Source organism: Caloenas nicobarica, chromosome 1 (assembly GCF_036013445.1).
Source record: "Caloenas nicobarica isolate bCalNic1 chromosome 1, bCalNic1.hap1, whole genome shotgun sequence".
Lineage (NCBI taxonomy): Eukaryota > Metazoa > Chordata > Aves > Columbiformes > Columbidae > Caloenas > Caloenas nicobarica.
In genome coordinates this window covers 81,848,523-81,875,863 of record NC_088245.1, presented here as the reverse complement: position 1 = coordinate 81,875,863, position 27,341 = coordinate 81,848,523, and the positions used below count along the sequence as shown (strand labels likewise).

Genomic DNA, 27,341 nt, shown 5'->3' with positions numbered 1-27,341 from the left:
GCTCCAAGAAATGTTCTAGCCTGAAAAATCCAAGAGCAGTGGATTAGCAAACCCTGATGCCATCCACTTTCTTCCTAGAAAATACCTACTACCTTCACTAGAAAGCAGCTTTGCAAGATGTTAGCCCTGGTTCTTGTGGGGGACTTCAACTTGCCAGATGTCTGCTGGAAATAACACACAGCAGAGAGGAAGCAGTCTAGAAGGCTCCTGGAGTGTGTGGAAGACAACTTCCTGATACAGCTGCTAAGTGAGCCAACTAGGGAAGGCGCCCCACTGGACCTGTTGTTTGTAAATAGAGAAGGACTCATGGACAATGTGATGGTCAGAGGTTGCCTTCGGCATAGCCATCATGAAATGATCAAGTTTTCTGTTCTTGGAGAAGTTAGGAGGGCATTCAGAATTGCTACTTTGGGCTTCCGAAGGGCAGACTTTGATGTGTTCAGAAGGCTGGTTGGCAGAGTCCCCTGGGAGGCAGTCCTGAAGGACAAAGGAGTCCGGGAAGGCTGGTCTCTCTTCAAAAAGGTAATCTTAGAAGCGCAGGAGCAGGCTGTCCCTGCGTGCTGAAAGGCAAGCCAGCGGGGAGGAAGACCGGCCTGACTGAATAGAGAACTGCAGCTGGAACTTGAAAATAAAAGGAGAATTTATGACCTTTGGAAGAAGGGGCAGGCAACTCAGGAGGACTACAAGGATACCGTGAAGTTATACAGAGAGAAAATTAGAAGGGCCAAAGCCAAACTAGATCTGAATCTGGTGACTGCTGTAAAAGGCAACAAAAATGTTTTTATAAACACATCAGCAACAAAAGGAGGGCTAAGGAGAACCTCCACCTTCTGGTGGATGCAGTGGAAAATGTAGTGACAGAGAATGAGGGAAAGTCTGAGGTACTAAATTCCTTCCTTGCCTCAGCCTTTAATAGTAAGACTGGTTGTGTTCCAGGTACTCAGCCCCCTGAGTCAGAAGACAGGGATGTGGAGCAGAATGGAGCCCCAATAATCCAAGGGGAAATGTTTGGCAACTTGCTACAATACTTAGACACACACAGGTCAATGGGGCCAGATGGGTTACACCCAAGGGTGCTGAGGGAGCTGGCAGGGGTGATCACCAAGACACTTCAATTATTTATCAGCAATCCTGGCTAACCGGGGAGGTCCCAGTTGACTGGAAGTTGGCAAATGTGATGCCCATCTACAAGAAGGGCCAGAAGGAGGATCCAGGGAATTACAGGCCTGTCAGTCTGACCTCGGTGCTGGGGAAAGTCATGGAATAGATCATCCTGAGTCCCATCACGTGGTACATACAGGACAACCAAGTAATCAGGCCCAGTCATCATTTGTTTATGAAAGGCTGGTCCTGCTTGACCAATCTAGTCTCCTTGTATGACAAGGTGACCCACCTAGTGGATGAGGGAAAGGCTGTGCTCGTTGTCTACCTAGACTTCAGTAAAGCCTTTGACACTGTTTCCCACAGCATTCTCCTGGAGAAACTGACCACTCAAGGGTGTGCTCTTTGCTTGGTCAAAAACTCGCTGGATGGCCAGACCCAAAGAGTCCTGGTGAATGGAATCAAAGCCAGTTGGTGGCAGGTCATGAGTGGTGTTCCCCATGGCTCAGTATTGGGGCTAGTTGTTTAACTTCTTTATCAATGATCTGGATGAGGGAATCAAGTGCACCCTCAGTAAGTTTGCAAACAAGACCAAGGTGGATGGGAGTGTTGATCTGCTTGAGGGTAGGAAGGCTCCACAGAGGGATCTGGACTGGCTGGATCTATGGGCTGAGGCCAATTGTATAAGGCTCAACAAAGACAAGTGCTGGGTGCTGCACTTGGGTCACAACAACCTCATGCAACACTATAGGCCTGAGGAAGAGTGGCTGGAAAGTTGCCCAGCAGAAAAGGACCTGGGGATGTTGGTCACAGTTCGCTGAACATGAGCCAGCAGTGTGCCCAAGTGGCCAAAAAGGCCAACAGCATCCTGGCGTACATCAAGAACAGTGTGGCCAGCAGGACTAGGGAAGTGATCGTCCCACCGTACTCGGTGCTGGTGAGGCTCCACCTTAAATCCTGTGTTCAGATATGGGCCCCTCATCATAAGAAGGACATTGAGGTGCTGGAGAGAGTTCAGAGAAAGTCAACGAAGCTGGTGAGGGGCCTGGAGCACAAGTCTTATGAGGAGCAGCTGAGGGAACTGGTGCTGTTTAGCCTGGAGGGTCTCCTGAAGGGAGACCTTATCGCTGTCTACAACTACCTGAAAGGAGGTTGTAGCATTGAGGTTGTTGGTCTCTTCTCCCAAGTAGCAAGTGTTAGGACAAGAGGAAATGGACTTAAGTTGCACCAGGGGAGGTTTAGATTGGATACTAAGAAAAATTTATTCGTGGAAAGGGTTGTCAGGCATTGGAAGAGGCTGCCCAGGGAAGTGATGGAGTCACCATGCCTGGAGGTGTTTAAAAGACATGTAGATGTGGCTCTTAGGGACATGGTTTAGTGTCAGTGTTAGATTAGCAGTTGGACTCAATGGTCTTGAGGGTCTCTTCCAACCAAAATGATTCTACGATTCTATGCAAGCACTGATGGACTACCCACTCTAGAACCAGGGGAGATTCTTTGACATACCTTTAATGTCATGACAAAAATTCAGCCAAATCAGCCAAGTCCTGCTTCCCACTCTTATCCCATTGCTAGATGCAGTCTAAATCTCCCACTTGGTGGAAAAAGTAGTAGCTGTTTTCAGCACAGTATGACCCAAATCCATAAATCCAACCCGTTTTTGAGACCCAAGGTGAAGCAGACATACAGAGAGAGTAGTAAATAACATGGTAGGCTCAGAAGTTTCTTATTAAATACCTTGAATATATGTATTTCTGCTTCAAAGGCTATATGTATCGTGTTGATGGGAACTGTGGCACATCAGGTGAAGAAGGGTACTGAGTTCAGTAAAATTGGGCCCAGTGTGATTTTTATGTTCACTTATGTTCTGCTTTTCATTCATTCATTTGTTCATTCATTCGTTAACAGTCAGTCTGAGAGTTTTGACACCTAGATCTTTTATATCTTTGCCCTCTGCTAAGTAATTTCTCCATTTATCAAGTCAGCAACTCTTCTTTAGCAGAAACTGTTTTTCCTGTGACTCCTGCTCTTTTTGTCTTCAACCATTTCCTGGTTTTTTTCCTGCTGGCTCTATGAATGGTGCTCTCTGCACCCCACAGTTCATCATCCCTACAACTGGTGGGATGCCATTTCTTCTTTGTATCCTGTAGTACTCAGACTTTCCTCTCAGTCTGAAAAGCTGCCTTTCTGTTTTCCAACTATTTCCAGACTCAGACATCTCCTTCCCATTTTCAATGGTTTTTTTCTATTTCCCGCATTACAATTGGGGATATTTCCTCATCTTAGTTAACTCCAGCTATAGACAAATATGGGCTAAAATAACTGATGTGTATGCATGGCTACTTGAAATCATCCAGTAATGTCTATTCATAATTGGTATGCTCACTGTTAGGACACTAAAATGTTCTTGATTAGCTGTATGCATTGTGTACGTATTTTATAATTATTATTAGCTAATGTTTTATCTCCACTATTTATTTCTCTAAAAGAAACAAAATAGCAATTATACACTAATTTTATGCTAATTAAATAACATTTATGCAAGTACTGTACTGTGTAATCAGAAATAGCAATTTTTCATTAGGAAAATGTAGTTTTCTAACTAGTGAACAATTACCAAAAAAAATCTGCTTAACCTCAAATGAAGGGTTTTTCTAAACCATTAGTTTTAAATGACATGTATTTCTAATATTTTTAAGAAGTATATCAGGTTTGAATTTGGAAGAAGTAGAAATAATTCAAAGACTTATTGATTCATTCCCCCTTTCTACACTTATTTATACCATTTTAGGATGATAAATAGTCTTTTATGTATGCATAGGAAGATAATGAAACTTAAAAGAAGCATAAAGCTTCTTATCGTACCTTTAAACATTTTCATTTGTCAATTAGCATTATAATAGTACACATGGCATTACTAACACTTAAAGAAAAAAGCACCAGAGGTGCACATTCGATTTCTGAGTTCTCAGAGTTCAGTCCCCACAACTGTAACTGACAAGCCGCTTTGTCACCTACACTTGTGACACAGTGCAAGGTATATTTATATTTCTGTACACTATATAGTGAAAAATTATGTATTTTTATAAACTCTTATGACTTCTGAACAATTACGTATTTTTAACAAACACTAGTGAACTACAGAGGAGAAACCACCCAAGCAGCAGTAGATACTAAATTAGAGTTTTAATGTGTTATTAAAAAACAATGTTAAACTTCTCAACAACCAGGAATAGGGGGAAAATTAAAAACCAATAATAGATAACAATGGGTCTGAACTACCTAACATTTGTTTCCATATTTTATGGAAGAAATCAAGAATTAACTAAGCTTACCTTTATTGACAGAGACATTGGTTTACTGTATCTTCCCACATTCTGTGGGGTAAATGTTGAATCACGATTTCTCAAGAATTCTGGTTTCAGAATATAGCCACAACCACCATTGTCTAGGAATTTTCCATTTTGCAGTTCCATTTGTACTCCTGGTGTCTGGAAGTTTAATGCCACTATAAAAATAAATAAATATTGATTTTAGTGAAATAGAGTTGATACCATTTTATGAAACATCTCTCTGACAAGAATAGTAAAAACAAAAGCAACAGGGATATATACATATATATACATCTCTTTCAACTCATATGTAAGATCTTGTTATTTTTCTTAAATTTAACATTATTCAATAATGACTGATTCGTGTCAAAAGAAGTGCATTCTATTTTGAACTACACCACATTTTAAGTATTACCCTACAGATCTTTTTTACTCTGCAGTGTGTTGTACGTTTTCTCTTTTCTTTCTAAATTAGACCTTGGAGAATAGGAAATGAGAGAACTTTTTTCTCTATAAGAACTAAATTCACATACTAATTTCTCTACAGTGGCAAGACCCTGCATGCTGAACCTGTTTAAAAAGTTCTAGTGCAGAGGGAAAAAAATAGGATTGTAACTAACCTTAGTTATGGTGCAGAATTCTTCATAAAAGCTTATCATCCACAAGATCAAGAAGCTCTAGTTTAGGGTTAGACTGTTCCATGCAAATACATATAAGTTGAGAGAAGCAGAAGCAATTTTTAAAGTGTTCTTAAATTTATGTGAGAAAACCCTCTTCAACCTTAATCTTCCAGCACTGGTGTTTATTATCAGTGTACACCTGACAGATTTTCCTTTCCAAACATTTCTGGTTTGCTGCAGCAGCAACCATAAAATAACACAATTATCATCAACAGGGTATTGTAACTCATGAGATAAAGCCAATGTTGAAATAGACCTATTTAATGAAATTTTCCCCTATTCCAGTACATAAGAGCTTCCTGTCACATTCAAAATAGAAAATGCACAAGTCAAATCAGTGAGGTGATAACATGACATATGTTAAATAGAAAATGATAAAAAAATCATTCACTTGATGTCTTGGCAGGAAAAAAAATGAAGTCTTTAAGCAGTACAAGTGAATCCTCATAATAGTTCAGGAAGAGGACCTTATTATGTGTTCCTCCGAGATAATATACATGTATTGAATGAACATTTGCTGGAATTCAGAAATCCTTATCTCATGTGGGAAATGCAAGAAATTTGTTTATATTTGATTGCAAAAAATGTTTGTTTCTTAACTGCTTTGATGATCCTTTAAAAAAATTCTGTAGTAAATGACACAAATAGAAACAGATCTGTAGAATGAAGCAGCTGGTGCTGCAGACCTGATGTTTGTGCTGTGCTTGTTTTTGGTGGCGTTACTTCAGAAGACGTCTAGCCTGGTGCCATGAGCTCAATACCAATTAATGGCTGGGATACAGCAAGTGTTCCCAGAGTGCATCCTCTGTTTCATCCAAAAGGAATCCCACCTGTGCTAGCAAAGGTTGCTCTGCAACGTGAACCAACATGTAGTAAGTAGGAACAATTGGGAACCTCGCCTAAAAAGGTACACAAACAAAAAACCAAAACTACCACCAAAAAACACTCCTACTTTGTAGCAAATGCAAATCTAGATAAAGGCATAGATTCTGTATCAATATGCAAAGGAACTTTAAGCTTATTTTACCTTTGACAACAGAAATTAAACTTCAAAATGTTCATATTGCCCATTGCACACCATTGCCTGTTTTTAAGAGGGCAAGTATTCTCTTGGTATAGTTTTGGTGGTGCTTAACAATTTGGTTTTTATGACTCAACGCATCATCCAAAACCAGACCCAAATGTGGTGCTATATGACCCTTGTTGTATCGTAATACATTGATTCAAGCAGTGCAGTGAATGCTACAGAGCTGCAACCCTGAGGTCCCTTGAAGTCTAGATCCTGGCATGATCTACAGACAACTCCAAGATCTCTCAGCATATAGGTGACTCCTAGGCCATATTTTCAGAATAAGTGGTTTAAAAAGTGTACCTGAAATTAGGCAAATTGAACAGTCATAGCTTCAAATAGCAGCTTTCGCATGATGAAACAAATTACATGATTGCACATAATGAGACTGTTGCTAAATTTGCTAAGCTTCATAGGCTACTAAGCAGGAAAATCTGATTTAACAACAGAAAAAAGCAAAGGAGAATACTTTACATTTTGTCATATTAGGAAAATTACTTTTGCAACACAAGTGAAGGGCAATGTTATTACAGGTTGATATCTTCAAACATCAACACTATGTTTTTACTTAATTTAATTTTACCTTAGAATAAGTTAAAAACACACTGCACAGTAGTTTTAATTTACCTCCTGAATTCCCGGTATAGCAAGTTGGAACTCGATTAAGGTAAGTGAATGGTCGATTTTGTATTATATTCTCTGAGATGCATACCTCTACCACAAAAGTTTGCAAGGTTCATAGCTGCTTGGAGCCGTGTAGGACAATGCTTTATGGTGCACTGTTGATGCAGTTTTTTCTTATTAATCAGATGCAGTTATAACCCTTAGTCTTCTTGAAAAATGGCAAAGTTCATAAATTAAAACCTATGTTTTCCATTGTCTTAGCAACATCTTTCTGCAAGGAAGACTGAATTTCTACCCAATGTTTCATCTTAGTTTTGCTGAATTCAAGAACAGAACTGTCAATAATATGCAATGTACTGTTGTTTTATGAAACAGTAGAAATTTAATGTATGTACAAAGCTTTAAATCGCTAGTTTATTTTGGAAGGAAGCCCAAATATGGTTACTCTGAAACCATCTAAACAGTACATAATCTTAATGTATGGTTTTCATGGGAAAGTACAGGCACCTGAAGTTTAGCACTGTGTAAGTTAAACTTTCTCTTCAGTCCTTCAGTTAAGCACTGAAAGCTTTTTAATATCAGCATCAAAATCAGAACAGCAGACCAAAACACAGGCTTGGAGGACAACCTGAGCAAATCCCCAGTGTGATTCCTGCATCTGAAATGGAATCAAGTCTCCCTGAATCTCCTTCAAATCAGAGTATTTAATACTCAAGTCTTCTTGCAAAGTACCAAAGCTGCCTTGGCTGTCCCTGTTGGCCCCAGATGTAAATAACTTCATATAGCAAATGCAAATTAGGCAATAGCCTAGCTCCAAAAAGATGAAACAACCCATAATGCACAGAGGAATACAAAGGGTATATTTCATCCCAAACCTCTGTATCACAAGCAATTAACTGAAGTCAGTCCCACAACTAATTGCAGGACTAACCACAATCTAAGTATTCAAATACAGCACCTTCCATAAGCACTACCATTCAAGACATAATTGAATTTTAGACTGAAAGCAAAAGCTTTTGAAAACCAAAGTGAAAACTGTAATTCTTAGATTTCTAAGTGGTTATGATATGAAGGCAGTTTAGGAAAACTGCATGTCTTTTGTCTGTGATGCTGCCTCTATGTATATTTCTATTAGGACTTACTTCTCTCTTTTTTTTTTTTTTTTTGCTTCCTGGTTCTCTTAGCTATATTATTACCCTAAGGTTTAATATATTTTTTGCATTAAAAAGATTTTTAAATGGATAAGCACACATTTGTCACCAATTTTTCTTAAAATTATTTACTTAATTGCATTTTATGCCATTTAAAATCCATATCAAAATATCTGAATTTTATGCAAAAAGCACTCAGTGCCAATGTCCCTATCTCCATGATTTACTTCACTTATTTCAGTCTAAAGAGATACAATATATCACACTTCCAACCCTTTGATCGGTCTTATTACCATTCTCTCAGATTTTTGCCTTTGTCTATGTTCTTAAAAAGGGCCACTCACAATCAATGCAGAGCATATTCTGTGCCTTAGATGTCCAAAATTTGAACGCAATTCCACACTGACTGGGAAACAGTATGTAAACAGCATCATGTCCTGGTGATCTGGCGTACTTTGCCATTGGTTGTGAGATTATCCACGTGACTGGATTTGAAGACACTGCGTTCATTCCACATTAGTACTCTCAGCTGGGCATTGACTGCCTATCCCTTCTTCTCCTCTGTAGGTCACAGTTGCACCCAATCCATCACTGCCCAAATTTACAGAAATATTTTCCTAAGTCTTTGTATGACATCATAGATCATATTACTTTTTCCAAAGTGATGTAGGTGGCTTTTAAAAAATTTCATCCACAACCTGAATAAAAGGCATACTGAGTACGAGTTGACTTAAAATGTGGATGGAAAGGGAAGATATTCAGTCATCTGAATGATAAATATAACACTAATTTCTAATCCCTGGCCAAACCTTAATTATCACAATGTCCTCAGGTACAAATAATATTTCCCTTTTACTATATCGAAAATCTTATTCTATCTAATATACAGCCTGATGGAATTTGCATAAGAGAAATCCGATGCATACTATAGTGCCCCATAAACCCTTCTCAATAACAACAGATGTGAGGAACATAATGTGCTCTGTCACCAAGTGGTCAGAACATGTAACCTGGGAAAATGGTGGAATATGGTGGGTTTAAAACACCTATTTCATCATCTATCTGAGAAACTAGAAAGACTTCCAGCATAATTAAGACTCTCTGCCAAATTACAGCAGCCTCCTAGGGCTGCTCTGAGCCTGAGAATTACTTGCTGTTCTGGTCCTGTCTTGACATGTCACTCTGATCCCCACTGCCATCTCTGGGTGCTTGATAATTCAGGCTTGTGGACATACTGTCCAAAGTCAGCCTTTTAAGTGTCCTCAGCATCCTCTTTGCCTCAGGTTTTATGAGCTTTTAAAATCTTTATGCAGCTTTAGGCCTCTTGCCAAGCCAGTGAATAGGTGAGATCCCACCCAATCTTTATAAACAAGGACTTACTGTCTACCAGAGGGAAAAAAAAAAAAAGTTAGAATGACAACATGCAGCAGACTTAACTGGTTAGTATAAATTTTGGCATACAAACTGTCTCTCGTCTCTTTTTCTGACCAAAAAATGTGGTCAAACTGTATGTAATTTTTTCCTCTCCTTTTTCCTCTTAGCTATTCAGACTCCAGATTTTATTAAGCTTAATTATAATTCCTGGCTTTGCTTATTACTGACACATTTCGAAATAGATGCTCTTATTCTAATGAAGTGTAATTTATGAATGACTTACAACATGAGGTATTCTGCTGAAATAAGAGAGACTACTCTCCTAAGAGCTGAGTAATATGCATAACTGTCTGACACATCATGCTCAGCGTGTGCGAACAGTCAGACTATCCTTATTGTCTTTGGGACAATTCAATACTGTAGCTCTAAAGAAATTGTCATTAGAAATGTTAAGAGTTCAATCATTCTAACGTTCATGATTGCTGACATTTTTTCTATTTAATTACAAGTAGCTCTACTGGAAAAAAAAAAAAAAGATGTCAAGTGATTAAACATCATCCATTCTCACAGTATGCAACTGGTTTAAATTACGGATCCTCTCATGGGAAAAGTACCTAAAGCATTTCTGATAAACTATCAAATCTAAAATCTAAATTGATTTTTGCTATTTGATTAGCGTGTCAGTCTGAAAGTTACACTTCAGTACAAGTTTGAGGATCTTTTCATTGTCATTTCACTTATTTCACAGCTGAAACAGATACATATCCAAATAAATGTTTAAAATCTGTTTGCCTTGTGCATCTTGGCAGAACGGTATATGTTATCAGCTTTCCCTTTCCTGTTTTAGTCTGGGTCTCTAACACAGGGTTTAGAACAAGTTCAGTAAGGAGTTCGGAGATAACTGTGTTCCTGCAATTTTTTCTGTCATTCTTCTAAATTAACCAGATTTGAGACAAATTATTTAATATTCTATTAGTTATCTGCAGTTGTGGATTTAGTGAAGATATCTGGGAAAATTATTTTCATTGCTAATGTCAACGAAATGCTGACAAAATGAAATTTCTGTGTTTCTTTACTTTTAAGTGAAAATTCTGCCTGAAAAGAAGCCAGCTCCAGAGTAGCCCAAGAGCTTTGTCATAAACCTCACAGTTAGAGACGGCAAGAGAAACATGAAAACTTTATTGAAAACACCTCCCAGCCCTTAGAGCCATTCCAAAGGAAAGGTGAGTGTAATTAGCTTCATATACCTGGCTGATATTGTCCCACCTGACTTATAGATGTCTACACATGAGTTAGCTGCCCCACTACAGCCAGTGAGAATCTAATCAGTTAAGTTTAAAGGACAACATCACCAAAAATGGGCCCCTACTTTAAGTGTGAGAATAATCATATCCCTGGAGTCTGGAACTCTAATAGCTGTCCCATTGGGCTGGGGACTTATGGGAGGAAACAGTAAGAGGTGAAGCAACCCTTTCTGGGGGTTCCATAAATGATGATGGTCATGGGGCCTATCATAGCTGTGGATTTTTTTCCAACTACATGACTTTGTTAATAATAAACAGCCTTATTTGTTTGGCATTTTAGTATTATCTTTCCATAACAGACTATTCAACAGTATATAGTTAGATTTATGTCAGTTGTGCAAAATCTAGTTTTCATTTCCTAAAGATGAATGTTTGGACTGTTAAAACCATATTAGGAAGAATAATATAGGTATTGATCCCCTCACCTTTTCCATAATTGACCTATGATAACTAGTCCTGTCCTTGAAACCTCAACAAGAGGGAGTGGGCAACCAAGAGGTAGTTTTCTATGCTGTCTCATTTCATTCTTCCAGGGCATTGCTTGGCTTGGGAACTAGCAGGGAATCTTTCCTGTCTTTCTTACAGCACATTCTCCCTGAGTCAGTTGTGGGATAAAGTCACAGTAAGCCCAAACAAAGAATGAGCTCCAGACTGGAAGGATGGCTGTACAAAACAGCCTGGGCATGTTTTTGCTATGAGGTGTATGATGTGTCAGGCTCACCCCCTGCCTTTGAGCAGAAGAGGTGTTTTAGTTTGGGACTAAATCTGGAGCCCATTTTGGAAAGATAGCTGAAGCTCTGTGTAATGGCTGGAGACTAACTATTAGGCATCGCAATGCAGAATGAACAAAGATGAAATGCTGTGTCGTATCTGTCTTTTCCCTGTCATGGGCAATGTTTAGAGTTAATTCATCTGCAAGGTTTTAAGGATCACAATGTTAGATAAAGAGTGCTCACTTAGTATCTAACTGCAATAACAAATACTGTGAAGGGATTTGAGGTATTCTAATAACCTAACCAGACATAAAAATAAAAACATTAAAGTATGTCACTTCACAAATTTCACTAGAAATTCAAGCGACAACAATTCAGAGCTATAATGTAATGAATATTCTCGGTTTGTTTCAGATGTCACATTAACTGTTGAAAAATCCATCTAACAGAAGATGCTTGCTTTACACTTTTGCTGTGTTATAAAGAAATTTCCAGTAAAAATAATAACCAAGAGTATAAAACTGTCATGCTGAAAAACTAATTAAATCTATAAGAAAAAGTAGTATCCCACCATCTTCTGATGGAAGAGCCTGTGTTTTCCCTTAAATTCAATTTCATTATTTCGTAATTTCCTTTACTATATTTGGCAGTCAATCACATATTCTAAAATATATAATGTTCAGTAAGATTGTGAGAATATCTAAACTTCCCATGATCAGACTTAATCTGTTTATTTAGAAAAAAAAAAAAATCAGTCCTGTTGTTTCCAGTCTTGCCATTTTTCCAGCAAGAAAGGAAAACACAGTTTCACAGAAAACATAAAACAACCAAAAATTCCAAAGTAAATTAGTGATCCTGTGCCCTCTTATTTTCTTTACAAGGCTTTCCAAAGTTTGCCTCTGTAAGTTTTCATTCACTTAGAACCCAAGCAAGGTCAGACTTGACCGTCATTTTAAGTTGCACAGGTGAGGCATACCAAGATTAAATAAGTGAGTCTTTTTTCCCTAGGTAGCTTCGGAGGTTAAAATCAGACCTAGTTAGAGAACTCTTTATCACTCATCTTTCTATGCATTATTTTTTATCATATTATTGCACACTAGATTTAGCCACAAACATGTGACGAAATTGCCAAGATGCATTTCGATGTCACAGGCCAAAACAAAACCTATGATAAGAAAAAAATCCATCATACAAGTAGTGGAACCTTCACAGTAGCATATGAATTTTTATGAGTGCTCCAGAAAACATATGCTCTTTATAGCCTCTTCTAAAATAAAATTCTGTACCTGCCTTACTATGGCTTTCTCATATAACTTTTGACATGTTTTGGTCATTCCTGTAGATGGTTTTAATACACGTGCAGTGTTTTCTACTGCATGCGGTGGACATATTCAAAAGGATATTAAGTCTTTCTATTTTCATTTGGTTATGTTTGTTTGTTTGTCTTTGTTTTTCTCAGTCAATGTAATACAACTGATATTTGTTTATTTAAATAACTGTCTTAAATTTTCTTTCCCTGCATAAATCTTTACTTTCCATTTTGTTTACTAAATAAAAAGGAGATATGGAAATGCCAAACCAGTTCTTTCCAGTGCCACACTGCAGTTGTATGCAGGAGGCATACTAATTTTCCCAGACTATATAAAGTTATTGTAGGTATTTTTCTTCATAAGATTTCTTTGTTCACAAAAGCCTATTCTGTTCTTATGAGTCTCAATTTTCAGAGAATGGACACTAAGTGCACAATGATATCCAAAAGCGATTTTGTAGAAAATCTGTCCTTTCTACTGTGGTTTTTAACTTGCCTTCCTCTGGAAATTAGGTTTACACAATTACATAATTCTTGTCCTCAGCCCCAACAAATCTTGAGCCTATTGGACCATTTCACCCTTCTTCAGCAGAGTGCCAGGCTGCTCTGAGTTAATATGTTCCAATCAGTTTAGAGAAAATTGCTGGCAAGGTACAGAAGAGAGCACGGTTTTACATTTGTCACTAAGGGAGGTAAAGGAATAGCTCAACTCTTATCATTTACATGATGCAGGGGCCTGGCAGGGAGAATTACCTGTAGGTTTGAACAAAACATAATAGATTTTATTTGCCCAGCCATAACAGTTATGAATGCTGGAGGAACATGAAGGTGGGTGAGAAGGGTAAGCTAGCAGATGTGGGGAGAAAAGACCTGAGGAAGGGGAACAGGTGACATATATAGGAGAAATCTGGGAGTCCTGTGAAAAGATTTAGAAAAGTGGTAGAAGGGATCTGGAGGGATTATTTCTGTGCATGGGATGCAGAGTGCAATGGCAGGGGGACAGAGAGGGTACGTGAGCTATATGGACACAAGACGAACACAAAAATTTAAAAATCTGTGTTAAATGAGTGGAAGGACATCAGCAGAAGATACACTGAGTGGAGCTTTGGGAGATGAATTATGAAGCAGAGTTATATTTCTGCCAAACAGTTATCTAAAGCAGATTAGGGAATCAGGAATAGATCTGACATGGCTTGGAAGTGATATATGTGGAGAATTGCTTATAATCAGCCTATTCCCATGAGAAAAATGTTTCTTTAAATGAAGATGCACATGATGTGACCAAAAGGGCAGATCTAACCACTTCCTGTATATTTTTAATTCTTCCAGGAAGGGGCCCAAAGCCCCTATACTGCAATAATCATATGTTTTGTGTACTAATGTTTAGAATGACTCTTCATTAAAGTACACTCTGAGACAACAGTCAATGTACTCATTTTGATAGACTTCAGTCCTGTTTGAGATCGAGGAAATGGATATTCTTTGTAGAGATCAGTGTGGAGATTTACACACCACAAAGAAAACTAATAAACTGCCATATGATAATCCTAAGAAATTGATTCCATTTTAAATTAAGGACCTTTGGCCAGAGCTTCCTCTAAGCATGAAAGAAACTTACTAGTTTTTAATAGCAGTGTACATAATATATAGAGTCTACCAGCCCAGGCAGATAATGCAGCAATAGCACAACATCAAGCTAAGTGAGGATCAATCACAAGGACAGAATATAATTGAACCAATATCAAATGGTACGGTAACGGCAAGATACTTTAAGCAATAGCCTAGCTCAAGTCCAAATCTTTATTATAAATAAATAAGTATTTATAATGGCACAGACACAAACAGAATTTACACTAACAACTAATTTTTTACTCCTACTGCAGCTGTAAAACTATACCTCAATACAACAGTCAGGATGAGAAGCAGAATTTGTAACAGCAAGAGAATTATAGGGTGTTTCTGGGTACATTTCAGTTCTTTCACTGAGTGGCCAAATTCATGCAATCTCTCTAGTCATTGTTTCCCACATTATCTCAGTGTTGTGGCGTTGACAGTAAATAGTAAGAAATCTCAGCTTGGGGCTGCAGTCAAAGTGAAATCTGTGCCCTTCTCTGTCTGTAAGAGTGTGGATTGTAATATAAAAAGGTGAGACCATACCTTTCACCTCTCAAAACTAGGAGCCTATGGCAAACTGCCCTGTTCACCCCACAGTCTCCTTCAGGTGGCCTTGGTATAGAATCAGAATAAAAGACAGAATATATATATATGAATGCAAAAAATATTGTTCTCTACCTAAGGCTGATGAATGTGTAGCAAACTTATGTAGAAAAATATTCTGTAACTGAGAATCTTTTAAACTGAAGAACAAAAGAGATGAAGGCAAGCTTGCCTCTAAAGCCATTAAAAAGGGGAAAGTACTTACAGGTGAGAGGATTTTCCAAAACCTGCTGCATAGAAGAGTCATGCTTATTTTTAACAATTCCAAATCAAAATCTAACTTGAAATTAAGAGAAACAGAACTTATTGTTATTTCATTGCCCAGGGAACTAATATGCTTTATACTGGAAATTAGGATGCTAAACTTGCTTTGCATCTATAGTCACTGGGAACTCCCAGCAGCTCCCAGCTGTACCTAAATATTCTGCTGACCAGGAGCCTTTGAGCGCTCCTTTGCAGCAGCATATTATAATCCGGGAATTCTTGGCACCAATATGAATTGTTGTGCCCACGTCTCCTGCATCTGTGCCACTCCAGTTACATAAAACCATTGAAAACCTACAGTTGCTTCAAATGAGGCTTCCATTGCTGTGTAAAAATTCCTAAATCGCATATATCTGTCTTTCCATCACCTCTACTAATTCAGTGCGATAGGGCGAAGATAGAAAAAGACAAAATGCAAATGCAATTGCATTCCTACAGTTCCCACCTTTAGCTGAACAGGAAGCTATTTCTATTCCCTTGCTAATTACAAAGTAGCTATAAAGCGTGCTAGTCCTTGGCTGAAAAAAAAGATTTTTTTCTTTAATTATTTTTAAGAGAAATCCGGAAAAAGGAAAAAGGAAGTGGGGGGAGAGCAGCTAACATTCCCATTTTCTTATATAAATGCATTATATTTATACCTTAGCCACAGCTGACAAACAAGCACAGAGGTTAAGGAATTTGATAAATACAGTATGCAAAATCATGTGGGGTTATTTTTCATTTTCTTGCTTTTTATTGGCAGTAAAATGCTTAATGCATAGCACACTCACTTTTACCTCAAAACCTAAGGTAATATACTTAACATCTTAACACCCAAAGAGACAGGCAGTAAAATATAAATTATAATCTAGACTCTCCTTACAGACACCCACAGATAAATATCATAGAATTATTAATAAAAACAATATAATGTGAAAAAAGAAGAAAATTCTGGTTTAGCTGTTGAAAGTTGTTTATATATGTGCTTTTGCTACACTGCTTCGTAAGATAAAAATGTGCTTTGTTTAGTCTTATGGCTAGGAGTAATGCAAAAAAGGTTCAGAACTTTAAAATGTTGTATTATTGTTCCTAGTAGAGTTTTTCTTATTATTCAATTAAAAAATAGTTTAAAGGAATTAATGAATTATTATATAGAGAGATATTTGGGATAAGATACAGCTATTTAACAGAAAGTGATATTTATAATTAGTTAGGGCCTAATCGTAACTAATTACAAAAGTAAATAGCTGAAAATAATATTCCCCTTAGTTATTCTATATCAGAATTACTGGGTTCCAGGATGTAAAATTACTAGGATGTGTAGACGAAGGAGAAGGTTAGATAACATAAAATAGAAGTGATGCCACTGAGGGAAAAATATGTGACTTATATAGCACAAAATACCATAGGAAGAAAAAACCTCTTGTATCTGTATAGTCTTCACAAAGCCTTGAATGCAAGAGTCTCTGCAAACATACATACCCATTTGACACCCCACATTCCAGAACTCCTGAGGATTATAATTTGAAGAGTTCGTTCTTGTTCCTTTGGGGTAGATTCTTGTAAGGAATCTTGAAGTATGTGAAATAAACTCCCTAGCTGAAAAAATAAAATGATAAAACCTCTGTGAGAAAAACTTTACTAATAAAGTGATTGTATTTGAAAATAATAATAATAATATGATCAGTGTATCATATCAATGTATTTATATTTTAGGACATTTCTATCCATATTAACGTTAGTATATGGGCCACTTTGAGATATTGCTGATATCCCATTTTAAAACCTTAAAATGTGATAGTATTTAGTGTATATTTGAATGTGATAGTATTTAGTGTATATTTGAATGTGATAGTATTTCTGTCTACAGTGCAGACATTTGCTAAAGGTTCAATAACCAAGGATCATTCCTTCATGGAAATATTCTCTTTCTTCACTTCTTTGTTAGGTAAATATATGATTTTTATACTAAAGCTCACTGTGTTCTCATGGAAAATTGGAAACACACAAAGCAGGAAATCGATCAAAAAGCCCAATAGGAAAAAAGTCATCCCAAGATGATCTTCGCATGACTGTTGTTTTGAGGTTTAAATAAAATGACTGAATAATCTCTCGATAAGTGAACAGCACATTTCTGAAAGACATTTAATTGATTCCTTTATAATCTTCAGAAGATGCTAAGTATTCAAGAGAGTTGATTTTCTTCCTCCTAGCAGTGTTCTCTCCCACCAAGGCATAAACTAAACAGATGTGGAAAACTTCAAATGACTTCTGTCTACACTGTTCCTGTTTCATAATTAAACAGAAAGCTTTACATTTCCAGGATCATCACTCTGATCCTTTCCATTCTCCTCCGTCCCCTACCCGCTGTGTGGGCAGACAACTGGAGTTAAACAACAGAGGCTGCATTGCGTTGGCTGCACCAAACGGAGATGCTCCAGCACAGAATGAATTTTGAGTAATCCAACCTGGCTGGTATGAAATATCTGGTCAGATGGAACAAAGTGCCTGCCATGGAATTTATTTATTCCATCAATGTGGATTCTCTTATCTGCAGTTATCAAACCCAGTAGTACTGCGTGCCCAAATCCCATGAGTACTACAGACCATATATGGGGGGGTGAAATCTATTCCACATATGTTCAAGTATCGACTGAACTTCTAAATTATTTGATGCAGAAAATAATGAACCAAAAGGTATTAATGCATTTTGTATACTATGTTAATATTTGTTCTTCTAAAACTACATGAAAGTAAAACAAAGGTGGGTTTCAATTTTCCTCACAAAAACAACTGAAATACAAAAATGCAGTGCAAATGACAAGATATTTCTAAACCAATATAATAAAATCAACCAAATAAAATTATTTCTAAACCCAAATAAAACTATTTCTAAAACAATGTAATAAAACCAACCAAAAGAAACTGTACAGCATGTGTTTCATAAAATTTTAACCCTTCCAGTGCCTAAGCAGTGAACCATAGCACCATCGTGACTTTTATCTGATTAAATAAAAAGAAATTACCTGAATTTTTTATAAATTTTCGTGCTCGAACCTCCCCAATCGAATTATTTTCATAGCACTTCTGATTTTCTAGGGAATGCTCGAAGCTCACAAACTTCTGAGATTTGGTATAAATCACAAGGTCCGACAACGCAAGGGCAAGTTTTATCTTCTTCATCTAATAATCATAAGATAAAAAAATGGAAGAATAACAAAATTACAGTAACATCTGTTTAAGTATTATTATTAACAATTCAGAAAAAACTGTCATTTTGGATGCATAAAGCATGGGAAAATGTGTCACAAGTAATGAATATCTGAGCTTAAGATATTACTTGATAGTGAGAGTTAATTCAGTCAGAGGCAATTAAGGTTATTGTCTCTATGTTCATCATAGTAGATGTAGTGTGAATGGAGACATGTTTCCAGTGGTTCCTAGCACAGTGTTCTGTTGGACAGCTTTATCATTTCCCTGCTTCTGAGACTGGTATGTAAACTAACATAATTTTTAATGGCTCTCAACATTACTTATTTAAAATATATGTCCATATAAAAAAGAGCAGGAGGATCTATACATGAATGGCACAAACTCAACAACAAAATGTAGAATAGGAGGAGAATATTTTACCATGCCAAGCGAATCAGTCATACGTATATTCCTCCAAATATTTCTCTGAAGTTAGGAAAACTCTGTTCTTAATGAAGATGGAAAGTTATTTGGCCAAAGTTTTTCTTTAGTCTTACTCCATTACCAAAGCAAGCAAAAGCAAAGGCCACTATACAATGAAGCAACTGAAATTTTATTAGGGTCTTATCTCTTAAACTGAGGTACTATGTGACCTCTTCTGTTTATTTGAACTTGTGAACTAATCAGTGGTAGTAACCAGCAAAGAGCTGATAGCACTAATAATGTTTACATTCCCTGAAAGCTTTTGAAGACCAATTAATTCTCCTCTGACAAAATAACAGGGATTTCCTGCTCGTGACTCTTAAACTATGCAAAGTTCAAGTGCATTAATTATTCTGGAGCTATGTGCCATAAGGACCACCAGGAGCCTACTGGCACAGAACTCCAGAATAATAGAACTCTCAGGATGTGGAAGGCAGCGACAGCCAAAGATGACAGCATCACCAAGGTATCTTGAGTGTGGATTCAAATCCTCTCCCACCCCCCAACGGAGTACTAGAGTGGGACCCTGGAAACCATTTTCTCTTCTGCCTTTGAAACATGACCAGACATCTGTTGTTGCTACTGTTAATTAAGATGTATGTGGTATATATTCTAGTCTGTAACATGATGTTACAAATATATATGACCCTATTATCTGGAAATTTGGTATTCCCTGCTCAAGGGAGTCTCCATCCTTCCTCAGAATTTTTCTTTACTATGTCTCTATATCAGATGGAAAGAAAAAGAAAAGCAAAGATCTTGACCTTCAAATCTGTTAGAGAAAAGAAACTAAGAGACACTGGCTCTCAGCGAAACCAATGACACCTGAGGAGCAACGCCAGTCTATTGGCATTCAGATAATCAGAGCATGATGTGCAAAAGTGACTGGATACTGGGTGCTTCCTGCCTGCTGAATAAATTTGAAATAAGCAGTTTGAATCATGATGGAGGAAGACATTTCTGTGGCAGAGAATTACTACTTGATTAAAAAAATAAGTTAAATTTGAGTATTAAAAAGTCAATTGCATCCAATTTTTATGGTCTCAGAAGTAGTATTTAACATTGCCTCTACATGATAAATGTAAAAATACCTTTTCTATTATAAATGCTTAAAAATGTTTTAGAACAGCCAGAAATTTACACCTAATTTCATGTATAAATCCAGAACAGAAGAAACTAGGGGAATGGGAACTCTTCAAAATTTCCATGACAGACTGGTGGACAGCAGGAAGAAATATTTGTCTCTGTCCTTCATTCTTCTTCATCAGGGACTGCTACGAATGTTCTCCACACATAACTCCAGGAGTTCCTTGAGACCAACAAAGTAGCCAAGCAACTTTATACTAGATCTATTGTGGTACTGAGCACCTGGGACAAGCACAAGTTTTGAAAGAGAAAAATACAGGTGGAGTTCAGAATGGGAGTGCAGGGAAAGTTTGTCTTTTAGTTGGCTACTAAAATACGCTACAGTTTGGCGTGTCTTTTAAGAATCAGGAAAACTCTGAAACCTTGAGTCAAAAAATATTATTTCGAAATATATTGCTCTAAGTTTTTTTAAAGCCTACCTTTTAAATTTAGTCTCTATTATAAGATAATAAATTCCTTCTTTTTTAAAAAAATGTTGGGCTGGAATACATCTATATGTTTTCTAAATTCAGTCGAGATTAAAATTACCTTTGCTTTTTTCCGAGGTGGGGGTGAAGATCTACGGTCACTTTTTCTTTTTGTGGAATCACTCTTTGGGCAAAGAGGGGCTGTTTCATCAGTCTCATCTTCATCAGACAGATTTTCAGAATCAGTAATTTCTACTGTCTCACCCTGACGGTCAAGATTTCTCCTGAGCATACCTTCCTCAATTGTTCCAACTTTTTTATTTTTTATCAGAATTTTGAATTTTAATGCCTGTACAAAAGAGGTTAAACAGTAGTGACTAAAATGATGTATGGACTAATTGCAGGTTTTCATATGCAGATATTGCTTGACCCACGTTCAAAGCTGTTTATTAAATATAATGAAGTGAGGTAAGACAATGAAGTTAAGATAGGTATCAGTGAGGCAGAAGTCAAAAGCAAGTAAAACAAACAGAACCTGGGGATCAAAGCACAAAACAGAATATGAATATTTAAGCCCATGTCAGGAAAAAAGGCTCTCCACCAGACAGATAAACAGATACTGAAACTGTGGGCAAGATTAAGGTAGGAAGTTAAGTGTTAGAGGTGATGGCGAAGTAAGACACAGGAAGTAAATTTTTTTACTACGCATTAATCCATCTTTATACGTTTATAGATATGTATCTGATATTAATTGGCTTTTTGTTGTTGTTGTCATTGCAGCTGCTGGAAATTTGTTACATTATTTGATTAGTGCATTTGTGCACATCTATCTAGTGTACCAAATTAAAACTTTCGTTGTCATGTCATTACGCCGTGGATCCTCACGCTGATATTACCGAGTCAGGGAACTTAACAGAGTTTGATAATTTATTGCCTAAGCAGTTTCTCTATTTTTAAATGGGCATGTTTCAATTTCCAAAATAAAGTATGCAGGAAAAAAATCATTAAAGGTTATCATTTCTAATCAGATGGCTTTCATCTATGAGCCTGGATCCTATGAGTATAAATTTCACTTAGATTCATGAAATAATATTAATAGTAAAACAGTTATTATATAGCAGAGATTCATCTCTGTACACAGGAACTGACAGTGAGCAACAGAACTTGCTTAGGTTGTTGGATAAAGTGATCCACAAAAATATTCCTTAAAGTTTTATATGCACTAGTGAAAAGGAAGGCTATACTTCTGGGAAGGTTACAGAAACAAGAAACAAATATTTATACATTAAATAAAAGATAATTGAAATATTGTGTTTTAAGGTATCCATTAAGTAAATGTGAAAAGCATGGATGATAGAAACATACATATATATGTACCCAAATATTTGTAATAGAAATTAGAGCCAAAGGCAAAAAAATAGACATTTCATTTATTTACTTTGCAGTCTCCATTGCTGATAATCCCCTTATCACTTCAGATCTTGTACTAGTAGCTTGTCAGTGTACCAGTGGAGTGAGATATCCTATGCTTAATATCTATCAATGCCACACTAGTGTAAGATTTGATTAGTCTCTCTGCTCTGGTGATTCAGAATAAGCATGCCCTTTAACATTTCCTTCATTTCATATTGATGCACTCATTTTTTTTTCCTGTGGTATTTTTAGAAGAGTTTTGATGTGAGTAATGCTACTCATATTTTAAAGAGTTCTGAATTTTTCGCTGCATCTTCATATTTCCCAATATTTAAAAGCAATTCTATTCACATTTGGTCCTCTATTTTGTTATTCATAGGTAAGATTTAATTCCACAAGTTAAAAAAAAAAAAAAATCTGTTATACAAGGGAAGGAAAACCTTTCTATGGATATTTCAGCCTCCTGTGTCTAAACCTGCTTTATGTTAAAAAAACAAAACAACATCATCTGCATCATCATATAAAAATAGGCCATGATGTTTTAAGTTAGATAGTTTCTAAAATTCTGTTTAGGAACTCTTAACAAAGATGTAAAAACCCTGAGGTAGGACAAATATTTTTTCCTATAAAGATAACATGCTAAAATCAAGCTCTCTTTTCAAAAAAGTTACAGAAAATACTCTAGCAAAAATAAATTTTGTCATTTTTTGGCCAGAAGAAGATTCCGATAAACTTAACTGAAATCACTGAAATTGAACCATGAATTGAAAAATATATACCATGGATTTTAAGTCTGAGCTTCAAAAAAACTGACGACAAATGTATGCTTACAAAATTAGTGACTATGTGAAATTTGAGTTCTTTAATTAGTAATCAGCAGTGCCAAACACGTGGTATCTTTTTGTACAAATCTTTTTATCTTTTAAGCAGATAATGACCTGAGAGTTTGAACAGTCACTATAACTTATCTTTTGTACTTTAAAGTAGAAAATATTTTAAAAATACACGTTTACTATGTACTTATATATAAACTGTAAGCATACTAAAAATAAATAAATAAATATGTGAAATAATAATTGATCTTTCCTAGAGCATGATGGAACTGGCATAAGCAAAAGCCTCCAAGTACAATCAGTTGGAACAGATATTTAAATAATTAAATGAACAAAACTTAGTTAGTGTACTAAATAGGTATTCTAGTTCCCGTGGTGTACAGCACAAATCAGAACAGCTGAAGTAATACAAGACTCTAAGACAAAATCACAAGCACTTTGGAAAGGATCAGGCAAACCCACCTCCTGATCACTGCAATTAATGAAAAAAGGGAAAAAAATTCAGTCCTCAGAAATGTAGAGAATAAACCCTGGATTTGGGTCATGAGTATTAAAAAGATAATATCTTCCTTTATTTAAACTTAGCATGTTTTTCTCTCTTCTCCTCTCCTGACCACCTGTAGGTGCTTAGTAAGAGCAACATAAAATCCTGAAAATATTGCTAACTAACAAGGTTGAAATCAGTTTAAAGTTTTACATATTTTTTATTTCAAGAATTATATTACTGTCTTAAATATTGATATAGGGTTAAGATGTGACACCTTCCATAAAGTCTAGCATGAAGGAAGCTTTTGAGTCATTGACCAAATTTATGTTGAAAATGACTGGACACTTTTGTTAAGTGCAACTGTTAAAAAACCCCCAACACCAGCATTCTTCTACAATTCAAGAAGAGAATCATGCTTAGTGAAAGTGTGAAGGGCTGTCTTTGTGGCAGCCTTATAAATCACAGTTATCGAGATATTTCAAATCAATACTACCAGTAACATCTGAGCTCTAGTTAGATGGATATTAACTATACCAGACCCACCTTTTTAGCTATCTCATAACAACATTTCATAAGATACAGTCACCTAGTGAGGAGTCCCCTACATTGAAAATTCCAATTCTGTGTTGTGCTTTGCAGTAGACACAAAATACATGAGAGAATCTAAATGTCCTTTTATTAAAAATGTATTTTTTAAAAAGGGGAAAACATGCCTAAAGATAGAAATTGGGAGGTGTGACACTGGCAGACTAATTTTCTGGATGAAGTGAAAACCTGTCATGATGCTGGGTTAAAGTGTATGTGTTCTAAGAAACGCTCTGTGCTTAAAAACAGTTTTGTAAGGTATTATTTCTCGTTTGTCTACCTGAAAGAGTGACACTCAGGAAAGAAGCTTCAAAGACAGAGAAAGTATGAGTTTGCTGATGGCTTGACCTATTATAACTGTTGGCAGTAATGTTAGATCCCATTGAAAAACAGGACCCCTAGCTGGCGATGTCTTGCCCTGTTTTACCTGAGGACTCCATCAGATGTAAGAGAAATATGAAAACACATACAGACTTTCCCAACCATGGTCTCAAAAAGACATCTGACAGTAGTCTTGGAAAAAGTTCTAGTGCAGATGATTTTCCATTTCTTAGACACTTTTAAGTCAAAAAAATTGGGTGTAAATGACCTGCAAATCTGTTGCAAATCACTATCAACCAACCTGCTGCTTCTCATTCAAGAATCAGCAACAACTCAGAGAGCAACAAGGACCAGCAGCTACACAAGGTAACCTAGGAGCTGGGGGTGATGGCAGGCGTGGGGTAATGATCTCACCAACTAGGGCAACAGTAAAACAAGTAGAGCAGGTCTGGTGGTGGCAGGCAAGTTTCAGGAAGCAGCCCAGTGACTGACAGACAAGTCACTAGGCAGGTCCAAGGTCAAACCAGGAAGACATATGATCTAAGTACAGAATGACTGAGTTTGGAAGGAACTCCTGGAAACCATCTAGTCCGACCCTCTTGGTCAAAGCAGGGTCAATAAGAGTTAGGGCTGTGTTCAGTCAGGTTTTGAGTATCTCTAAGATGGAGACTCCATCACATCTCTGGGCAACCTGCTCCAGTGCCTCACTATCCTCACAGTAAAAATTACTTTTCTCGTGTTTAAATGGAATTCCTTGTATTCCGGTTTGTTCTCAACTGCCTCTAGCCATTTCACTGTGCCCCACGGAGAAAAGCCTGAGCCCAATCTAAAGAATCCAGAAATTTTATTACAAACAATATTGACTTTCTTGGTTTTGAGGTCATCACCAAGGCATGCAACATTTTCAACATCTTCCCATTTTTTTTGAAGAATAGATGCTAAAGGTAGATTGAAACGCAAAATAGTGGACTGGAAATGTTTTCGACCTGCTGAGGAGCAAATATATTTCTGATGTAAAGACTTGATCAAGACATTTGCATATGTGATTTGTAGGTCAAAAAATAGCAATGAGTCTCATCACTGAAGCAACAGAATTATATATGCTAAAGCAGTCTTGATCTTCAATTTCTGAGTGAAAATCTTCATGCCCTACTTTTTCAATGACAAGAAAATAAGACTGTAAAACCCCATAAAGGTATGGGAGACGAAATTTTGAAGATGGTTAGACTGAAAGTTGAATTGTGTAGCCACAGCTTCATCAGACTGTTACCTCTTTGTCAGACATTACAGACAGCCATAAGTAACTATTTGTCAGAGATTATAGACAGCCAGGTATGACCAAGTTTTAAAAGTTTCTCAGTGAGACAGGTCTTTACAGAGAATGGAAGAAATTGTAGTAGCAACATGAATCTCTTAGACGTCCACTCAAATGTTATATCTAGATGTCAAAGACTGTTGTACTTGATTCATCCGGACTGATGCATTCATGGAAAACCATGACTATTCTGGGAAAACAATGACTGCATATGGAAAGCTCGTTTGTATACTGAGTAGATACAGGGGAAGAAAAAGGTGAAGGAGGAATCCTGGCTACAGGGTTAGTTGGTTTTCCCCCTAATATAATAGTAGGATTTAAAATTCCCAGATAGCATAAAGTTCTACCAGAGACCTTCTATGAATCTTTCTCAAAGAGATTATTAAATAGTTCCTTTAATTTAGGTAGGATAGCTTTAGTAACTATGGGCAAACCTTGGATATCATGGCCAGAAATGCTTCTAAACCACCACAACTTAGTACTTGATCTTGCAACTGTGTGGTAAACATTGAAGATGACTTGCAAAATAACAATAGCTGCCACTTTACTGTCAGTTAACAATGCATCAATATGTCTTTCCAATTTTGTGATAGGAAACCTGCAAATAATGCAAAATTTCTAAGTACTTCATGTATATACCATGACAGCAGTGTAAGGTAGCTTGATGTACTACGATGAAAAATAATTGAGAAACACACCTTCATCAAAAGCATCAATGCATTTACATTATTTTTTATGTCTTACATTTGAGGCATGTTTCTTTCAGTAGCTGTCAAACCTATTAGAGAGGAGGGATTCAGCAGGGTAAGAAAAAATTTATCTTCTCGGATTTTCTAGATTCATCTACAAATTGCTGCACAAGATACCACGTTCTGTTCACTTTATATCAGCATAATCCAGGAGGGCTGGTGCAATCGGCAGAGGTCTCTGGTGCCAGTCAGTGATGCCAAACATAATTTAACGTAAGAACTGATTCAAAGGACCTGATAATCCAGTGAATATTAAAGGAAGTTCATGAAATCTCTTTAGAATCACCATAGTGGCCAAGACTGCAAGAAGATTGCAGTGGGTCTGTTGCTCTGGGTGGCAAAATTTCTGCATGGCAAGGAGGTGAGAGGATAGACACAGTCAAAGAGATCAGTGAAGCTGAAGTGTGGCTTCAGTTTATCTCAGTGGATAAGTGGGATGTGAAAGAATGGAACAGTGCAAAAGCCTTCTCTTTCCTCTACATGTAGAGGAAGAATGGTCTGTTGAGATGTTACAGAACACAGTAATATTCCAGGGAATTAACAGTACTAATATAGTCAGCTACAGGGTGAACATATGTCTGAGAACAAGATGTAAAAAAACTATTTTCCTGAAATTTTCTGGGTTTGGGTTTCAGAGTAAATGGGTGTTGAGAAAAAGCAGACAGCAGTAGCTTTCAGTGACCATCCAATTTTCTTTTCTGGACCTCCTTGTGATTTTCACTTAAAATTATAATGGTAGGAGACATCATGCATGAGCTCTGGTCCAAGGAAACAGCTAAGAGTGGGTTTGCTCTGCATTTTAATCCTTCTTCCAAACACACGCAATCATCTCAGCTGATAAAAGTATAGCACAAAATCTACTTAGAAAAGAAGTAGGAGATTAATCAGACCACAGAGGAGAAAATTATCTCCATGGAGATTTCCAGACCTCCAAGATCTAAACAAGAACCTGTAATTGGCAAATGTTTCTATGAAGTGTTTGGAGAAATTACGTGATATTCCACTACATGTACAGATAAGGGCACCATATGGTTCAGATCTTGAAGAACAATGAGAAGTGGATATTAAAAGGAAGCCTTTCATGAGCTGCATGTACTTTTTCACAGGAGGAGCAAAAATCGGAACAATAGCAGCTGTCAGATGAGAAAGATTTCCAACTCAAGAAACATAATGTTTCAGTCTCATGTGACAGGGAGAAACTGGATGTTGAAGGTCCTTGCCAAAGAGATCTGAGAGAAAAGGGAAGTAGGACTGAACTGGTTAGTCTAGAGCCCAATCTCTGAGGGATCCTAC

The 27,341-nt window shown here is 36.9% G+C and overlaps 1 protein-coding gene across 1 annotated transcript in view; it reads right to left on the bottom strand.

The window, feature by feature from the left end:
- The window catches only part of PLCZ1 (phospholipase C zeta 1), a 56,235-nt gene that overhangs the window by 6,001 nt on the left and 22,893 nt on the right, over positions 1–27,341 (bottom strand). The window contains exons 7-10 of the mRNA XM_065653408.1: positions 20,467–20,694; positions 18,144–18,300; positions 16,600–16,716; positions 4,437–4,609 (exon numbers count right to left, since the gene is read on the bottom strand). Coding sequence (XP_065509480.1) covers positions 4,437–4,609; positions 16,600–16,716; positions 18,144–18,300; positions 20,467–20,694 — 675 coding nt within the window. The remainder of the gene's footprint in view (positions 1–4,436; positions 4,610–16,599; positions 16,717–18,143; positions 18,301–20,466; positions 20,695–27,341) is intronic.